At 41.8% G+C, this 19,466-nt stretch overlaps 2 protein-coding genes across 4 annotated transcripts; both read right to left on the reverse strand.

Annotated features, from left to right (window-relative positions):
• LOC116712826 (ras-related protein ORAB-1-like) lies at positions 1 to 11,376 on the reverse strand. Its single transcript, XM_032552668.1, has 6 exons — positions 10,992 to 11,376; positions 7,426 to 7,498; positions 7,232 to 7,327; positions 4,122 to 4,217; positions 2,503 to 2,634; positions 1 to 945 (listed from the first exon to the last, which is right to left on the reverse strand). The coding sequence occupies exons 1-6, from the start codon at positions 11,003 to 11,005 to the stop codon at positions 745 to 747; spliced, it is 612 nt and encodes a 203-aa protein (XP_032408559.1). The 5' UTR covers positions 11,006 to 11,376; the 3' UTR covers positions 1 to 744.
• A 1,751-nt stretch (positions 11,377 to 13,127) lies between these two features.
• Positions 13,128 to 19,062, reverse strand: cep68 (centrosomal protein 68). 3 transcript variants are annotated; one of them, XM_032552666.1, is made up of 8 exons: positions 18,577 to 19,062; positions 16,791 to 17,051; positions 15,558 to 16,544; positions 14,571 to 14,742; positions 14,342 to 14,487; positions 14,132 to 14,254; positions 13,704 to 13,800; positions 13,128 to 13,607 (listed from the first exon to the last, which is right to left on the reverse strand). In XM_032552666.1, exons 2-8 carry the CDS (start codon positions 17,001 to 17,003, stop codon positions 13,444 to 13,446), a joined length of 1,902 nt encoding a protein of 633 aa, XP_032408557.1. In that variant the 5' UTR covers positions 17,004 to 17,051; positions 18,577 to 19,062; the 3' UTR covers positions 13,128 to 13,443. The 3 variants fall into 3 exon arrangements, with proteins under 3 accessions (XP_032408557.1, XP_032408556.1, XP_032408558.1); XM_032552665.1 differs by having other exon boundaries at positions 14,342 to 14,490; XM_032552667.1 differs by lacking the exon at positions 16,791 to 17,051 and having other exon boundaries at positions 14,342 to 14,490.
• Between the last annotated feature and the right edge of the window lie 404 nt (positions 19,063 to 19,466).

Here is a 19,466-nt window from a genome sequence, read left to right on the forward strand (position 1 = left end):
TACAGTATGGTAGTACAATATTTATTTTCCGTTAAAGTGTTACATGTTGAGCAAGAAACTTACAGTTGTCTTCAGCCACAAATTGAATGCAGAGATAAAGACCAATTCAGGAATGTGTCAGACACAAGAGAACTGGCTAACTCAATTGTACATATATATACATAATGTTTATGTACATATATGGATGTTGCACTAGACTTTAGAAGAGCTGAGATGATGATGAGCAGAAGTTGGTATGAAAAAAATTGAAAAGACCTTCAGATGGGGACAGAGAGAGACAGGTGCTGAGGGAAAAAATAAAAAAGATGACAGCAAGACAAGAAACCATCACAGAAAGAGAGGAAAGAAACAGAAACCTTAATGAACCCGATTGGTTTACCAACCCTGCTGCAGGAATGAAAACACACACACACACACACCCACCCACACGCACATGCACACAGTGTTCTCATGAAGCTGTATTCACAGGGCCGAATGAAAGTCTCTGACCGGTCTGAGAAGGGGCGTCGGTCGAATCATCGCCTATCAGCCTAATTAGTCAACAGCAGGACAGTAAGACAAGAAAGATTATTCTGTTGGTTTTGGTAGAGCGGCTACAGTATGTACAGTACAAACTTCATCTTGTTCTCACACACATGAATCGAGCCTTCGCTGTCCTGTCTGCTGTGGTGGGGGTTCGTGTGGGACACAGTGGAGCTTGGGAGGGGGCCTGCAGAGTAAAGGGAGGGAGTGGCGCTTTGTGTCTCAGCAGCATCCTCCTGGAGAAGGCTTAACAGTAGTGCCTGGAGTCAGCTTCACGTTGGGCTTCTCTCCGCCTCCAGCCGTGGCCCCAGGGCCCATCCTCTTCTTGATTTCGGCGGCCATGGTCATGAAGGCCTGCTCCACATTGGTGGCGTTTTTGGCGCTGGTTTCCAAAAAGGGGATTCCCAGAGAGTCCGCGAACTCCTGCAAACACAACGTTGGGTTTAGCAAAGTGGCAAATCGGGAGAGGAGGAGAGAAACAGACGGCTTTCATTTAATAGAAATCTGCTGTTGTAAAAAGGACTCCACATCTAAACACAGAGTGGATTAAAATCTCCTTCATGTGGCTCGCTGTAAACTGGTCCAACACAGAAAATGTTCTCTATCCGTCTCTTCCTTTCTGCACAGCATTCCCATAACGTGCAAGGCAGAGAGAAAGGGGCTGATCACAGCTCTCTGGAAACTTTCGGACATTTTTTCAACCTTTACAGCAACACAACCTTAACTTTAAAATACCAGTATGGAAAGAGGGACTGATGGATTATTGACATTTCCATCTTATTCGAGACCCGGCAAACATGTAAACCAGATTCAAAACTTCTCCACCCTTTTCCAGACAGTCCAGGAACCCTCCCTGTTTCTCTTCTGCTGCTTCCTTCTAGACATTCCAGCTCCTGCCTAACCCAATAATTTCCATTCACATCAATAGCCTGCATGCGAAAGACTAAATTCCATATGCATCACACTGTTTCTTCTGAATGTTCGGTTTTGTTTGTCAGACAGTTCTGACCCTTCACACGTGACGTCATGCTCTTCAGAACTCGGCCCTCTCTGCCATGACGGAGGTCAAAACAACTAATGTGCTCTTGTAAAGCCAGTCAAAAAACACATCTGGTAGCCTTACATCGCTTATTTAGTGGATTTCACTTTTAAAATGGTCGTAGGATGCTGAGAGGTCAGCGACATAAACATACAAAACCAAACTTGTCACTTTAATGTATAACTTTTAATGAGGAAAGATAAGGCGGCAATGGATAGCAGCCGTCAATCATAATGACTGGCGGGTTTGCAGCAAAGGTAGAGGTAAGAGGAGGCATGGGTCGGTTTCTAAACTAGCCATTTCAAACTTTTGTAAATACCGCCGTCTATGAGCCCCAACCAACAGTGCTACATTGACAGACAAATTAGCTTGACTTGAACAAGTAGAATTCATGGTTAAACTGGCAAAAACTACTTGGGAAAACAATTTTCCTCACTCTGTTCAGTACTCTCATACCTGACATCAATCATGGCCCCTATAGTGACACAGTTGCAAAGGGTCAATACAAAGGACCTGACAGACTTCTGGTTTCATGGCAACACATCATATTGACAACGTTCCGATATTGTTTATCTAGTTAAGAACAGAAGTGATGGAAATGTCGCCGCTCGCTGCATGTCAGGCCTCCCACAGTGGTACTTGGTATGCTCACAGTCAACACTACAACACCAGAAGCCCACTGAGTTTTACCTGAACAACAACCAGATGTTTGACCTGCTCTACACCATGACAGTCATTCAGATTTGAAAAGATGCCATAATAACATATTTTGGAGATACTACTATTTTCTTTTAGCACAACATTTTGCTACAAAAATATAAATAAAGCCAGAATCGAGTTCAGCGGAAGACCTTCTCTAAGAGGCTCTGCATCTTGAACTCTTGCACGAAGTTTCCAAATCTATGCGCAGATCTGGGAAGCACTACTACTGAGGTACCTACCTTTGCTGTTGTATAATCCACCACCTTCTTTGTTGTCAGGTCACACTTGTTCCCAACCAATAACTTGTTGACATTTTCACTGGCATAGCGGTCAATCTCCTGTAGCCACTGTTTGACATTGTTGAAGGACTCCTGAGACAGGAAGCAGATCAACGTTAGGCCACTCCAGCAGTAGGAGCTGGTTTAGTTAAACGCGTGCTCAGAAACTGGTTTAATTCAATATGAGGCAACACATTCCTATGTGTGAATGACTGTAGTTTGAGCAGCTTCCATGTTCTAAAAGATGATCAAGATGGGAAGATGCTGTGGGGATGGATTTCTACTATCGCTGCACAGCATTATGCTGCCATCACCCTGTTTCATAATGGAGAAGGTGAGTTATGTTGGGTTTGCAGTGATAGCTTTCCACCTTTAATAGTGTTATTTAGGTCCCCTCTGACCACTGTTTGAGGTGGCCTCTCCATGGCAACGTGCAAACGTTAGCCTCAGATTAAATCACACACAGGTTGACTCTATTTACTAATTAGGGAATTCTGAGCCAGTTGGTTATACTTGGTGCTTAATTTGAGCCAGATCCTGCCGAAACACTCTTATTTTGAAAGGGTGCATTCCGGTAACTGCTTGGACCTGGTTAAGTCTCAAGCCTGCTAATAATGAGGTTCTGAACAAATTCTTTTACCAACAAAACCTATATTGGACATGTAAACTCCAAATAATTACATAAAACTATTTATAAACATAACTGCCACTTACTAGCTTTTTAACATTATGTCAGATCACATAAAACCTGACCCTTCAGGTAAGCATTTCTGCTTCTACCATTTAAAACTCCGCCCGCATAACTCCAAAGTCATAAAAACACCGCAATTAAATTGAAAATCAGTTTTAAACTTATGTGGGTCATAAATAAAATCTCCCATACACTTAGGACACAAAGCATATAAAAGTAACCAAAAAATATGAATTAGTTTAGCATTTTGACTTCTGAACACCTAAGTGTTGCGTTGTGTGTGCATTCCAATATCCCTGTTGTCCTCAGTTAACCCTCGTCTCACATCACTGTGTAAGTTACGGTATTGTTTGATTTACAGAGTAAGCACTGGTTATACTGGATTGCATTCAATGGTATCACAATGAACGGGAATGAACAAAAATAAAAGCAGTCACACTTTAAAATAAAATAAAGTATTTAACCATATCTCTTTTCCCTTCCAAGTTAACTTTTCCACAACCTTACGATAGCTTGAAAATCCTATTCAGCTTTCTGGTTGGTACAGAACGAGAAGTGGAACAGTTTAACAGCCAAGAAAACTTTTACAAACCATCATCCGGATGTTTTACGATCAAACCGTTGCCTGTCATAAGAAGCTACTTTACCAATAAGTGCTTACAAGAAAATATCTCTGGGACTTCAGAAGGAACTTTGGAGCTTCCACAAACAAAAACATGACTTCTGACAGCAATCTTCCATTTAGCAATAGAGGATTGTTAAATTGCAATTGATTTATTGGATTGTTAAGATCATCCACATTCATCTTGAAAGTGGATAAATGGAGTAGCTGCCATTCGAGCTACATCCATGGTGACGTAGTGAGACGTCAGTGTAAAGTGGGACCAACCTGATCTGTGACATCGTAGACTACAATGATACCATGAGCACCTCTGTAGTAGCTGGATGTGATTGTACGAAACCTCTCTTGTCCCGCTGTATCCCACTGTTGAATCACACACAAAAAAACAAAAAACTGATAAACACTGGGAACAGTAACACTTATTGATTTTATTTGAAAATGTACAAAGCCATTAAACTACACAATTATACAAGAACATAAAAACGATTGCCCTAAACTTAGTTGACATTTGTCCAGAGCTTCCTTTGAGCCCTTCGAACCGTCTTGGATCATTTACGGTCTCTCCACTGTAAATTGGAACTGAAGCGGCGGTGTTGCTTGTTTGACATCGTTGCTATTCTGTACTTATAGATTGGTTTCTGACTCAAATAGACATCAAACCAGTTTTAATATGTCAGGCATTAAACCCGACTTTTTCAGCCGCTGACCCCTAGGCAGGGCACCCCCCAGGGAATGAAAATGATATGGTAAATTATGAATCTAATTTTATATGTGCAAATTTAACTAGGTTATTTATTTGCTTTAAAAAAAAAGTGCAATTAGAGCTGCTTCAAACTGAAGCAGGAGTTGGCTGCATTGCCTAGTTTCAGTGGTTTAATGTTATTTTTATTGATTTTGTTCATTTTATTTCATTAAACTTTTGAACCACAAATCATGATCTGCAATACAAATACATATCTATAGTGAAATGAAATAATATTTTAAAAAATTCATATAGGAAGAGTTCTGCATGAGTTTTTACTGCTCAGAAACTCTACAGGGAGTTTTAAATCTGCTGTGTTTTAACTGACAACATTCTGCTTTTACAAGCTTGACTCCACTTTAAATTGTAGGACACGTTTGTTGCTTTTATTGTGCCCCAGCTCCTCTGCTGTAACCGACACCGTTGACCAGGCCCAAGCTCACACCATTAAATATACAAACAAATAAATAAGTAAACGGGCCTTGTAGTATGCTGCAGTACATTTGGACTTGGGGGTATTGAATATGATTGCTTCAAATAGGGCCACCTGAAATTATTAGTCAATTCAGAGTCAAAAAAAGAGTTATATTTTAAAATGCTTTTTAATTTTTACTATTTTACCATATTCCAATTGGCAACTATGCTCTTGTGTGGTATTTGGCACCCTGACAGAAGCAAGGTTGTCGTTTGGCGCCATCGGCCCTTCTGACCACGATAAATACTGCAGCCTCTGTTAGTGACATGGGTTTTAAGCATTGAAAGAACAGAAATGGATTACTGATCTTAGCTTGCATTACCAACTGCAGTTAGCCTGGTCACTTATGGTTATTTTCCACTACAACCAGCAGCGGCTCAACTCCACATAGTTTAGCTTAGGTTTTTTTCCCCATTACAATTAAGTAAGAGGTCTAGTGGGTGGGGTGGTCATGCAGCTGGGTGGTCCCGGAGTCTGGAGCGCTATGTGATCTGTACAGGACACAACACGACAGCAGGGGACATAATATTCTACTCAGACTGAGAGATTTTTGTCAGACTATTGTCACTATATTATTTGTTTTTCTGAATGGCGGCTCGAGTTATAGTAAGAGAGTTGCTCTTGTGATGTAACTAGTTAATCCACCTCTTAGCCAATCGGTGACTAACAGTCTTCTGAGTAGAGCTGCACAATTTTATCGATTCTACGATATTTATCAATATTTTTTTTCAAAGAAAGTATAGATTTTTCATCCGCGAGTATCGATGCATTAAATCCTACTTTGAGTTTTATGTCAAATCCACATGAATTAAATGACAGCTATCACGCATTACATTTTTCACCCAGCTGCACATGTTACAATTAATTAAATAATGAAATGAAATAGATAAATTACATTATCTAATATAAGTGTATAAGACAAAAACGGTTCCTTTTCTGCATAACCAAATGCACAAAGCCACACAATTACCATTTAGACAAAGCAAATGTATAACAAAAACAACATTTATTCAACCAGTATTACACCATCACTTCAATGAATTCAATCCAAGTCTATGGAACAGTCACAAAATGCCACCAAAATCACTCTGTCCCTCTAAAATCTTTCAGAAAATCTTAAAAATGTATAAAATTGTATTGTTTGCTGAACACTGTGATATATATCTTATTGTGAGCAGAATATCATGTATTGTATTGTACAGTGAGATTAGTTTATCGCTACAATCCCACTTCTGATATCACGTTTCAGCCAGACTCACTTGGCATGCGAGTGTAGCGGGTTCTAAAAAAACCACATAATGGTTACTTGTGGAAAATCGTTCTAATCGTGGAGAGCAGAATCCAGCAGCTCTGAGTAGGTGCTGGCCAAAAAGGACAAAATGTGATTACAGACAGTAAAGCCTGAACATGGTAATGAGACAGAGATACTGTACACTGGTCATAGTGGAAACACTCTGTGGCATAAACATGGGGACGTTCCTGATAATCTGTGCATAAATGTGTAAGTGTGCATTCACACCAGGTTTCTTTAGTCCACTTTAATCAAACTCCAGTTCAACCAGTTCTAGAAGGTCCGATTCAGTTGGGGAGTTGTGAATGCGTAATCGAACTCTGATGCGGACTAAAAAAGCAAACCCTGGTCCGCCTACAAACCCAGGTCTGTGTTTGGTTGAAGTGAACCCTGGTGAGCTTCTAATGAATATGTTAACACCGGAGACTGCTCCAAAAGCAGGAAGTTGACTACAGCGCAGAGCATTCTGGGTAAATATAAACAAAACAAATGCCATTGCTAGCAGGAGAAATGGCTCATGGTCTTTTGCCAAAGACAGAAGAGACTACCAAATCTCACACCACTCCATTTTCATTTTTATTCTTGAAGAAGGAACCTTCGATGATTGTTGGTGCAGCGCCACCATAAGCGAGGGGATCGATTTTTCAATTAGTTTGGTTTGTTTGACAACAGTGTGAAAGAGAACCGCAGCAGCTGAAAATTTAACAAATGTTGCAACTTTGTCCTCAATCGCAGTCTACCGGGCTATTAGGTGTGAAAACACATCAGCACTCATTCATAACTGCTTCCAGCAATAAAAATTAAATAATGAACAACAGATATTCACCAAAAAAAAGCCACAAACTAGAAAGAACCTGTGGGATACTTACAATCTGAAGTTTAATGGTCTTTCCATCTAGTTCTATGGTTCGTATTTTGAAGTCCACACCAATAGTGCTAATGTAACTTTCTGTGTATGTGTCATCCTAGAGAGAGAGAGGGGAAGAAAAAGAGCTGGTCAGATGGTTCACATATCCTGTTCACTTCCTTCCATGTTCTGAATGTGATTTTCTGAAAAACTCACCGCAAACCGGAGAAGAAGGCAAGACTTCCCAACACCAGAGTCACCAATCAGGAGCAGTTTGAATAAATAGTCACTGTGAAGGAGGGGATATAAACATGGTTAGAAGTGCTAACTAAGCAAGTTACACATTATTCACAGTTAACAGCAGCCACTAAGGAATGATTCTAGACGCCCGGGTTCTTCTTGACCTCTCAGATCAACCCTTTCCTTTCCATGACAGTTTGCAGAGTAGTTGAGACTGGATTTTACCAGGAAACAGAACATTCATGGCAGTTAAAACTGTAGAGAGCTCTAGCACATCTCCAGAGGAAGTCCGGTAAAGCTGACTCGTCCCTGATCATGTGACTGGACCCGTGAAGTCAACAGAAAAATCTTGGGAGGGCCAAGAAGACAGAAGCAGCACACATTGGTCATATGTTGCAACAGGGACTGCAGCCCCTGTTTACTGGGATCATGTAACAGTTGTGTCAACTATTCCCAAAGTCCCAAGCAAAAGAAGGTTACACTTTCCAAAGTCTGGTCTACTACAGCCCTGAAAGCTAAACCTGTGCTGCTGACTATGGATCAGTGCTGCTCACAGGATGCATCCCTGAACTTTTTATGCTGGCTCAAAGAACGCAAGTTCAGTTCCTCAGTCTGTAGACTGGAAACGGTTATATAGGGTGGCACAATGTAGCAAACTGCAATCCATGTTGCAACATTAACATGAGCACTATCACAATCCAGGATATCTCCCAGTATATTATAAGCCTGGCAGGCCACCAGGCTTTACTTGTGCCCCCACCAGGCTAAGCACTGTTTATTTATTTGATTTCCTTTGAAATGTTTGCATTTTTTAAGACCTAGTAGTTGGTGTTCAGATATTAATCTTCCAATAAAACATAATTATCAAGTGATATTTTCAAATTTTCTGTCAACTGTAAACATATTTTAACTCAAAAACATGGCGGGTCGCTGGATGAATGACTGCCGAGTGCCGCAACCACCGGGCTTAGCAGGTTTTCAGGGGGGAAACCTTGCAATCTCAGAGGACTGTTTGGATGAAATGTGAGGTATGTTATAATATGTCAATAAGACACTTGAAAATGTCCTGCAGGACAGTAAAAGTCCTTGAGATTGACTTTTAATGACCTATATGGTAAAGCTAGAGATGAACCCATCACAGATTTCCAATTTTTCCTCAGATATTAGTAGGAAAATGTCGGTTAAAAGCACAGTTGTCATGACAAATTTTTAATTTCTACCTGGCCAACTAAGGCATAGGGCAGGGCCTGCTGTTATAATACCCAGATTAGCCCATTCAGTGAGCAACACCCTGCAACAAGGTGGCAGACAGCCAACAGGCAAGTCTAAACCAACTCCTGCTCTTCTAGCAGTTACCACAGGAAGCTGATCTTTCCTAATAATTACTACATGGCAACTGTTTAACCTGTTAGTTCCATCGCTTTGTTTTACTGAACAGCGAGAGAGAAATGAAAACAATGTGCCCCCATCCGTCTGAGTAATATCTCATCTTCCCAAAGAGGATCCACCCTCCAGTCTCATTGTAAAGAATCCTAGTCATTCCCTCTTCATTAGGTGTCTGACTGGGAACAATGGTTTTTCATACTGAATACTGACCAATCACTCTTCTGTGGGAGTTTAGGAACATGCAGACCAAAACCAGCCGAATGAAGAAAAGCTGTGCTTTCTTGTTTTATTGTTCTCAGCCGAATCTCAGTTCTTCGACTAATCTAAACTTCCCGAATCATGTCTGAGGAATATTTAACTAAGCAGAGCAAGCCAACGGGGAGCCGACGTAAATAAGCCATAGAACAATCTTGGATCACAGCCAAGATGGGATTGTTCCCAAACTTCTCCGTTCCACCTTTGTGAATGGAAACCTAAAGAGACAGGAAGCTCAACTGACTGATTACTCAACACTGCTGTGAGGAAATCCAGGGCCCGTCCTGTGACATGTGACCCACACATGACTGAGAGGCTGTGGAGAGCTGTTAGAGCATATGACTGAAAACTGAGTCATTTACAACACCAGATCCAGCTGTAAAAAAAAAAAAAAACAGTTATCCTGACATAAACAATGGACAACTCCTGCTACAAACCTGCTTAGCTGTGTCACATTGGTAAACTACAATGATCATCATCCATCAACAACTAGCTCAGGTATCTAGAAGAGCAACCAGAAGTTAGCTTCTGATTCAGCACTTCAGTGAAAAGCTACTCCACTGCTTATATTTTATTTTCTTGTATTTGTTCAGCACTTTGTTTGAAGTTACTATTATCATTATGAGGAATTTGGACCACATTTGTTCTAATCTGGTTCAAATTCCAAAACAGACCGGTTGAACCTGTACTGGATTATTCGACAGGAATTGGGAGTTTCTTGAAAGAACGGCACATTAGTTCCAGAGTAATTCAGTACAGGTTGGACTGGTCCAAGTGCTGTGGATTTTAAAGAAGATTCATTGCTCAGAATAATAATAATAATAAACACAGTTTAAACATATAATTTAAGGAATCTGTGAACAGAAATGCAGTCTGGCCCAGTTTGACCAGAATAAGTAGGTTTTCAAACCTGTCTTGTTGGAAAAACATTAAAATTGTTGTTTGGGTTTTCACAAGACGTTCATCGACGGTTTTTTAATTTCCAGTTTTCCTTCTCAGGAAAAGAAAACTACAATGAAAAGGAGTCATTCTTTTATTTCATCCATCAAAACTGTATCTTTAACCACAGTTTTACTAAACTCAAAGAAGTGCAGTAGAGTACTTGCTGCCAACTGGTGCTAGTAAACACCATAAATTGGTGGAAGTTCCTGGTTTTGGTGTGTTTAATGAAAAAGAGAAATAAAAATCCCAGTTTCAGTGACCGATTGATCTGAAAGGATCAATGGAAAATAAGTCAGTTCCCATTTCTAGACGACTTACTGATGATTAGATTTCACAAATAGAAGAAAAAAAAAAACACTTTTGGAAATCACAAGCTCCGTTTCTAAGAATCTATACTGCGTGAGAATCAGTCCAGGCCAGGTTAGATCGTAAAAACTGTTCTAGATTTTGAGGTAGAGCTGATCAAAGTTGGCCCAGATTCACCAAAAGCAGCTGCATCTGCCCTTTATAGTCGAGGCTGAAGCACCAAATCGGTTGCTAACTTCTGTGCGCCCCTAACAAGCTTTTTTATTTCAACTTTATGAAATGCGACTAAAACCGGGTGCAGACGACAGCTGGACCTTTTAAGCGCGTGAGACCAGCCAATATTAGTTAACGTTCAAGCTAACTCTTCAATATGGCACCTTTTGTCCTGTATTTACAACTCAAGAGTGAAATCTGGCCAGCCAACACAGCTGTCAGTGAAGCCCACCAGCTGCTTAATAAGCCATTAATGGATAGCCGACACAATGTTACATAAAGCAGTGCAATGTTCTGTATGCACACAGGTGTACATGAAGGCCACAAGTCAGCTGATGTTCCACGTTCGCTCCGCTCTTCACATATTTTCCAGCGCTGACTTGTTAGCACAGAGCTAACCTTAACTAGCAGCCCTCCGCATTTTAACTCGGGATACTTACTATTCGGGATTCATTGTCGACTCGTAGTGTCACCGTCCGCAGATAAGCAGGGCTGTCTTGAGGAAAAACGGGGGACGACGACCAGCTTGTACCGCTCCCCTTAGCGCGACCCGGCTGCTTGTTTTCTCGGTAAAAATCCAAAATGGCTGCAACTTCAACCAGGAAACGGCCAACATCAGCCAGCTGCTAGGACGGGAGGGGGGGAATAACGCCACGAAATGCGTGGTTAGGCTTCGGTTAGGTTAAACAGACGCGTCGGTCGTTGTTTAATAAAAACGACTGAACGAGCAGGCGGCTGGTGGTAGATGTGTCTCTGACTGGCTGGTTAATGTGTGCGGCTACTGCAGCAGGGAACTGTCGAGCCCTAACCGGAGAGATTACATCATTTAGTGAAACGTGGCAAAGCGGAGTCAAACTACACATCTTACACTACTTCCGGTCATGGACTTCAACCTAAAAAAAAAAACCTCAACAAGCTGACGGTGCTACTGTTCACACCTGATAAAAATGGAATCGGATTATAAGGAGAAAACTCAAGAGTTCACCCCGCGGTCAAACGCCACTGACATGTAGTCACAGCGACTCACGGTCCTTTATTTCATGGCCCGGTTTTAACATCTGTTTTTATTGCAGTTTTTCCTCACTTCGCTTTGGTGCATTTCTCAGAAGAAAATCGAAATTCTGAAAACTGGGGATTTTGAAAATGAAACTGGGTTTTGCAGGTAATCTATGGTGTTCTGCTGTTTGGTACGGACTGTTTTTGAGAAATGAACTTACTATTTGGAAAATGTTGAAAGCGATTTGAGAAATGCCCCCAAAGCGACTGAGAAAAACTAAAAGTTCATCCATTAAAGCACTTGTGTTGACTCTTGTGGTTTGATTTGTCTTATTTAAATAAGTTGGAAAGAGCAGAGGAAATGAATTTACCCCGTAACAGATTTGCTGTTTTTTGCTCTTTTTTTTCTCTCCCCATCTTATTTAAATGTTTTAGATAATCAGACTGATATTCTCAAAGTACGCACAAGAAAAGACCATCCAAAGCGACATGGAACTCTTTCGTTTTACCTGCTCACGAATAAATACGCAATATTTTTAAATAAAAGTAAAGATATTTTTACTTTTAATAAAAGTAAAAATACTTTTTTTTTAATTGAAAAAAAAAAACAACTTTTTTTTTGTCCCAAAAAATGCTTACCAAACTTATATGTGAGCGCAAATATGTATATATATATATGTATGTGTGTGTGTGTGTGTATGCATGTATACCTACAGTATGTAACAGGTCAGCAAGCCCACTGTTAAGTTTGGAGGGTGATATGTGTGACTGGAACTGTTGAAACTCGTCATTCAGAGCACCTAAATGCATCATTCATACGTCAGACAGGTAAAAATGGAAACTATAACCCTGGCACTTGACTTGGTTTATACATAAAACCACTGTGTTAAAAATGTTATATATATTAACATATCTTACAGTACCATGTGACAGAATGACAGAATAAAAATGCAGCAATAATGGAGCTGTTTAATGGGACAAGCAGCTCCAGGATCAGTCCATTAAGTCCATTTGGAGGCATGTCCCACAAGGAGGAGACATTATTAGGTCAAACTGGAGCGATTGTACAGTGATGTTCAATAATTAAGAAAGGTGCGTTCCGATGAGTTTATCAGATTAAAAGTACCTTTTCAGCAGGTATTAAACATATTCTTCATCAAGATGTGATGTTTTCATCTTAAATGTTGTGTTTTTATTAGCTGTAAGCAAGCATAAAATCTCAATTAACAGAAACAAAGGCTTGAAAAGTAATTCTGGGTTTCCCCCCAGTGTATTATAAGCCTGGCAGGCCACCAGGCTTTACTTGTCCCCCCCACCAGGCTAAGCATTTCTTTTTTATTTAGGTCTTTTCAAAATGTTTGCATTTTTAAAACTTTATAGTTGGTGTTCAGGTATTAATCTTTCAATAACACATAATTATCAAGTGATGTTTTCAAATTTTCTGTCAACTTTAAACATTTTTTTTAACTCAAAAGCACAGTCAGCTGCTGGATGAATGACTGTCCAACCATTGGGCTTAGCAAGTTTTCTAGGGGAAACCTTGAAATTGTTTTGTGAATTGAGTAACTGAAGTCCATGAGCTTTTCAATAACATTCTCATTCATTGAATATGACTGCATATGATTTCTGAAACATACTTAGATGCACTATGAGAAGCTTGAGAGGAACAGTGCAGTCTTGCAGTATCTGCAACCAGACTGGGGAACCTGGAAAACAGCCGATGGATGTCTGGAGCTGAAGTTGCTTTAAACAGCTGACCAGGGAAGCAGTCAGTGGTTGGTCTGAACTGGAGGCAGTCGTGAGGCTCTGTAAACGGTCGCGACTCCGGAATGCTGAGAACGCCACTTTGAAAACGAGTGTCAGGACTTCTCGTGGTCTGTCCACAAACTGGACCTATTAGGTTCCAGCAGAGTTCTTCTCTTCCCTCAGCTGAACAGGACTGTGGTGAGTGGGCAGAGCCAGACTGTCCATAGCGGAGAGGATGGAGGAGAAAACGTGGTCCGAGTGATTCTGTAGAGCTCCGGACTGCTTCTCGATAAGCAGCAGAGTGTCTCTTAAAACTTAAAACAAAGACAGGACATACTAGGGTCAGACTCTGCAGGAACATTTAATATTAGTCTCTTATGTCATATATATATATGATGTACATCACTGACATGGAGAGGTGCTGTTGATGCAGCTCAGAAGATGCTGTCCAGCACGGAGGACGCAAGATGTCAAAGGTTGATGGCTGCTCAACTCCTTCTGAAAGCTCTAAAACAAATCAGAATGTAGAAAGCATGAAGCTGTAACTTATGGTTTGGGTTCTTACTACAGACGGGCCACTCAGAACTGATTTTCAATTGCGGTTGTTTGTAAAACTTTGACCAGCTGATACCAATTTTGGCTCATTCCCATTGCACCTGGCTTCTTTTTTTTCCTGAAATTCTTCCTTGCATTTCAATTAAAAGATTATGAATATGCATTACAATTTTAAGTGGTTCTTCTCTTGTCTATAGGCAGCTCTAAATCCTGAGAAAACCAAAGCTATGAGGATTTTTTTTTGTTTAACCATTGTGAACATTTTGGGAGGTTTATTTGATACCTGATAATCAGCCAGCGATGACTTCACGCTGACTATGTCCCCTGCAGGAGCAGCAATCCTCTCCATGCTCTGTGACAGAGCATACAGCTGCTGGATGAGCAGCTCTAGCTGTGAACAGAACAGCTGGAAAAACAAAACCACACACACACCATTCACCGTTTACGGTCTGCCATCAATACACCGGTGGCGTCCAGCTCAGCTTGTTCCTACCTGGATGTGTTCGGTCAGAGAGTCGCTCTGCTCCTGGCCGTCACACAGCTGGTTCAGCAAACATTCCCTGACCCCCGTCACACTCAGTTGCCCCCTCACACCGTCGCTGCTCGTCAAAGCCTCAGAGTCCCTGCCGCCGCCGGCTGCTGCTGAGAAACAAACCAAGTGAGAACAGATGGGTGATGAACAGAAGAAAATGTGTAGCTCGATATGGAAAGGAAATAAATACCTGACTCTGCTGCACAGCGCTGCGTTCCTTCGCATCCATCCTGTTTGTCCTGCGCAGTCTCTGGGGTTTTCTGTGAGGAGGTGATGGAGGGCAGCATGGAGGTGGTGTCCCGGTCAAGAGATGCACAGCGGGCCGTCGCAGGCGGGCTTATCTGGGCCGCCACCTCCCTCACCTTCCCCAAAACACAAAAACCACAACATGTACCTGACTTTCTGCTCCGTCACTTACTTGAAAAATGACAACTAGTGTGTTTACTGTCTTTTAATCATCTGATGCACTCTTCTTCTGCTTTCACAAAAGTATAATTTTCCTTTTCTGTTTTCAAATAGACCACGTAGGGACGGAAATAGCTCACGACATCACCCGGCGTTACCTAGGAAGGCTGACAAAAATCAATTACATTAACTGTTAACACCTACAATTACTAGATGTCATAATCTTCTTGGGGGCGCCCCTTGGATAATGGTATGGGAAACGCTGCTACGTCATGTTGCCAGAAAGGTCCAACTTAAATGGTTTCTTGGTTTTGCAAGTCTAGTAGTGATAGGCCTGGGTGTGGCAAAAAGGTGTGGCTAATCAAAGTTAATAACTTCAAGGTTTCCCCCAGAAAACTTGTTAAGCCTGGCGGTTGGGCTGTAAGACAGTCATTTATCCAGCGACTTGTTATGTTTTTGAGTTAAAAAATGTTTAAAGCTGACAGGAAACTTGAAAACATCACTTGATAATTATGTGTTTTTTTTGTTATACTCAAAAAAAAAGTTCAAATGTCACCTGTGCAAATATATATCACCCATTGCCATTTTTCACACTGACAAATATCGGCTGGGAGAATCTTGCATGTCGCGCAACCTTGGGGGAAACCCTGGAAGACTGTGGATATTGACTTTTGTTCTAATATTGATACTGTTTCCGCTGTGTGTATTATTGCATATTAAGGGAAATTTGCCATTTTAGATTAAACCCTGTACATGAGGCTGCTGGACTGACCTGTCTGGACAGCTGCTGCAGTTCCTCCAGCTGCTCTGGTAGAGGCCAGAACTCCTCATCCACCTCTTCACCAACCCACCTGGACCGTGGGAGAACTCTAGTGGAACGGATGAAAGCAGCGGACGAAGAGGCGGCTTCTGCATGGAGTTGATAGTCGCCATCCCTGCTTTGATCACTTCCAGCTCTGTCCCTGCTGCAGTCCAAACTGTCCACGGACAAACTGGTGAGATTGGCAATGGAGAGCGGTGTACTGCAGGGGGGAACGTCTGAGGATGCGAGGAACACATGTGGGTCATGTGAGCTGCTTCTGTCTCGGCTCCTTCCAACTCCACTCTCAGAGGGTTCAAACCCTGACAGGCTGGCAGAGCTACACAAGTGGTCCAACTCGATTCCTGAGTCCTTCATGTTTGGCTCAGTTCTTAGAAGAGAGTCTTCTTGCAGCTCAGGGGAGTTCCATTCCCTGTTGACATGTCCTGGTCTCAAAGGGTAGGTGTAGTCCAGCAGCGCCTCATATTCTTTGTTTGGGTTCCAGGCAGCAGACTTTCTGTCTGGAGAAGGAGGCAACGCTTTTGGAATGGCACAGGCCCAATAGTCCACCTGATACCAACACTCAGAGTTCGCCGCTGAAGAACTCGTCTTCGTCCCTTCTACACCACTCTCTTCCTTCGAACTCAAGTGGGCTTGGCTTATTCTGGGGTGGCACGAGCGTGGCGTGTAGGTTGGGTTAAGAACTGTGGAGGTCAGCTGTGGCCTCAGAGGAGGATTTATGCTCTGAACCTCTAGAATTGAGCTGGAGAAGCTTCGCCGAGCTGATCTGCCATGGAAAGCTAATCCTGAAGTGGGTTCTCTGTGGCACAGTTCTGGAACAATCGAGGTTGAACTGGGCTTTCCTCCAGAGGCTGTGGGAAGTGAGAGGTCCCTTAGAGAGAGGCCATGCATCTGTGGTGGGTTGACCCACTGCTTCATGCTGGGTCCAGAAAGCTCCTCCTGAAAGATGTCAAAGTATAAGTTTGAGCGTATGGTATTATATTTACTGATATTTAGTTATTTATATATACTTTGGATGAAGGAAACAGCATTTTAATGATCAATCCCAAGTTAATAAATGCATATTTACCTTAATAGTGAGCTATACTTCACACAATAGAAGAGAGTTTTAGAACTCAAGAGAGAGTCTTAAACACTGAACTTAGAATGAAATGTAGAGAAATAAAAATATTTTCCCCAACTCACCGTTTCTGGGAGTTTCTTTAAGATGGACACACGATGCTCCTCAGTGAACAGGGGCTTTCTCTGCACATAATGTCTGTCTGTCATATTGTGGGTCTTGGGTGCTATGGTCACACTTTTATGGTGCTCCCGATTGACTGTTGCCTCAGCTTCGTCTCTACCACCATCTTGTGCAGCTAAGAATGCGTTGCTGCGCTTAAGTGTTGAGAGACGCATCCTCCATCACTGTCTGCTTTCATCTGAGAACAGAAACGCTGAGGGTTCCTGTAATGAGAACAAAAGCAAGTTTGGAAATGAAATTAAATCTAAGCCAGATTAAAGTATGTACTTTTCTAGGTTCCTAACAATACATCAAAGATTATAATTAAAAAAAAGCTTCAATAATTGCAAGATCTGATCAGAAAAATACACTGACCAGCCACTAGAGTCTCTCTGAGGCTCAGCTGGAGAACATGAAGGCTTGTGATGCAGAGCCTCCATGTTTCAAATATAGCTGGGATACAAACTACAAACAAGAACTTCTGGTTGCTCAGCGAGTCTTTGTGTTTCTGCGGAGTCACTAAGCAGCAGACAGGTTGAGACTCCCGATGGATCCGGACGCTGTAATGATATGTTGCTACTCACCTAACTGGCCTCATTAAAACTGCATGTTCACTGCACCAACCAGGAAGAATCCGGATTGCCCAATGGAGCCACTAACACTATCACGGACGCAATGTGTTCAGACATGGAGACCATGGAGGTATCAGGTACAAAGACTTGTGTGGATTTCCCACTGAGACATAGTGTGATGGATAAATGACAAAAATCGAGTCAGGACGAAAGACCCAGATGTATGAAACTGTGATCAGAGCATGTTAGCTTTGCACATCTCTGTCAACATGGAACTGAATACATGAGGGAATAAACTTAGCAGGTTTTCTGGGGGAAACCCTGATATCCTTGAATCCCCCCTCATAGCCATTTTGGGTGCAGAAAACCAAGTGCTTCCTTTTCGAAGCTGCTCCCTGGAGTTGAGCTTCTGTCTCACAGAGCACTCACCAGTGTGGGTACAGCGGTGTGACTCACCCACGCCACTCCTTCAGACTAGCAGCAGCAGCAATTAGCAAACACCTGGTGGATCTGCACATCTGCTGAGCTCATCATGTGAACTACTTCTCAGTGAAACACTGGTAAAGACGTTAAACAATTGGTACGATTATGATTAAATCCTGGGTGTTTTTGACGTTTCTACGGATTTTCCCATTGATTATTATTTTTGGGATATTACCATGGTAGGTCTCCGGCTGTATGCTCAATGTCATGATTTTAGGATGTTGTTAGTTTACAGCCAAAGATGCATGTAGGTAAAAACAACAACAACAACAAAAAAAGCACATCCACCCTAAGCAGAGCACCTTGTCTCACACACTTGCTGTGTGTTCGCTGCATGGACCTGCAAACGGGACTCCCCTCAGCTGTGTGTGTGTGTGTGTGTGTGTGTGTGTTTAGAACCAACTGTGGCTTTGTTCCTCTCCACAAACTTACACTGTGGACGACACCCCGGTACCAAGCGACACCAATAACCCACACAGAGGGAACATTTGTCCGGTCTTTGGTTCAAACGAGCATAGAAATATCAGCAATCTTCGTCACATCTGTTTTTTTTAGAAGTTTGACGCTTGACAATGTCCACGAGGCGTTGAGCGGAAGTCTCATAGAGACCACATCGAGAAGTGAACAAAGAGAGGAGAAAGTGAGGCTGGTGCAGCCATTTTTAACCGCCCAGCACAGAGCTCAGGGATTTTACCTGTTGTGTCGTCCAGCTGCTGTGGCCTTCTTTTCGGCAGCCGTCGCCGCCATCAGCCTTCTTCCTCCGCAGCTCTTGTCTCCGAGCTTCCGTTTCTCTCTGTCTGCTGCCGCTGTCCGCCACAAACACGCCTCATTCTCGTTGCAGCCTTCTCCTCACAACAGTACTGACGTGTTCATATAAAGAAAAACTTCTAAGTTAATCAGATACGCTCGGTGAAACAATATTATAACAACTATAGACAGTAGTTATAACATTAGTGATGGAACCAGAAAATGCACTTTCAATTTTTATTGTCCCCCAGGTGGACAAAAGTAGAAATGCATGTATAACGGAGTCCCGTCTCTTTTCTTTTCAGTGTCACAGCATTATAACTATTAAGACTGAATAATAAATCCAGTAAATCACAGACAGGTTTAGCCCAGGATTAAGCGACTTCAGGCCAGTTGCAGCTCCATCCCTGGTTAGGCAAGTTTTTTGAATAAGTTTAGTGTCAGAAACCAAAAAATTCCTCCAAAACATTTTTGTATCTGATTATTAACTCCAATACTAACCATTTCAATCAATATTTGTGCAATGATGTTTTATTATTTCTCAGAAATTAAGGATCAATGACGACAACCTGCTCATTTACTCATTTGGACATAAAAAATGGAATTTAGATTTTTAATGTCCAATGAAAAAAACCTAGACACAAAAAAACAATAATTTCCTTGAAGTTGACCTTTGGTAAATTATTTTATATTATACTTTTTTTTTTTTACCAAAGGGTGATCTTTATAATTGAACTTGAGACACACATACTGTTCTGGGTCAAATTGACCCGCTGATTAAAATCAAGATAAATGAGTCATGCAGATAGTATTTATGTTTTCCTCCACTTCTGCTGA

Source organism: Xiphophorus hellerii, chromosome 22 (assembly GCF_003331165.1).
Source record: "Xiphophorus hellerii strain 12219 chromosome 22, Xiphophorus_hellerii-4.1, whole genome shotgun sequence".
Classification (NCBI taxonomy): domain Eukaryota; kingdom Metazoa; phylum Chordata; class Actinopteri; order Cyprinodontiformes; family Poeciliidae; genus Xiphophorus; species Xiphophorus hellerii.

Coding starts and splice junctions, on each gene's coding strand:
- cep68 (XM_032552665.1), bottom strand. CDS start 17,003: ATGCGTCTCTCAACACTTAAGCGCAGCAACGCATTCTTAGCTGCACAA. Junction 14,491..14,570: donor GCGCTGTGCAGCAGAGTCAG/GTATTTATTTCC, acceptor TTTGTTTCTCAG/CAGCAGCCGGCGGCGGCAGG. Junction 13,801..14,131: donor CATCGCTGGCTGATTATCAG/GTATCAAATAAA, acceptor GATTTGTTTTAG/AGCTTTCAGAAGGAGTTGAG.
- LOC116712826 (XM_032552668.1), bottom strand. Junction 7,328..7,425: donor GCCTTCTTCTCCGGTTTGCG/GTGAGTTTTTCA, acceptor CTCTCTCTCTAG/GATGACACATACACAGAAAG. Junction 2,635..4,121: donor TCTACGATGTCACAGATCAG/GTTGGTCCCACT, acceptor TTCCTGTCTCAG/GAGTCCTTCAACAATGTCAA.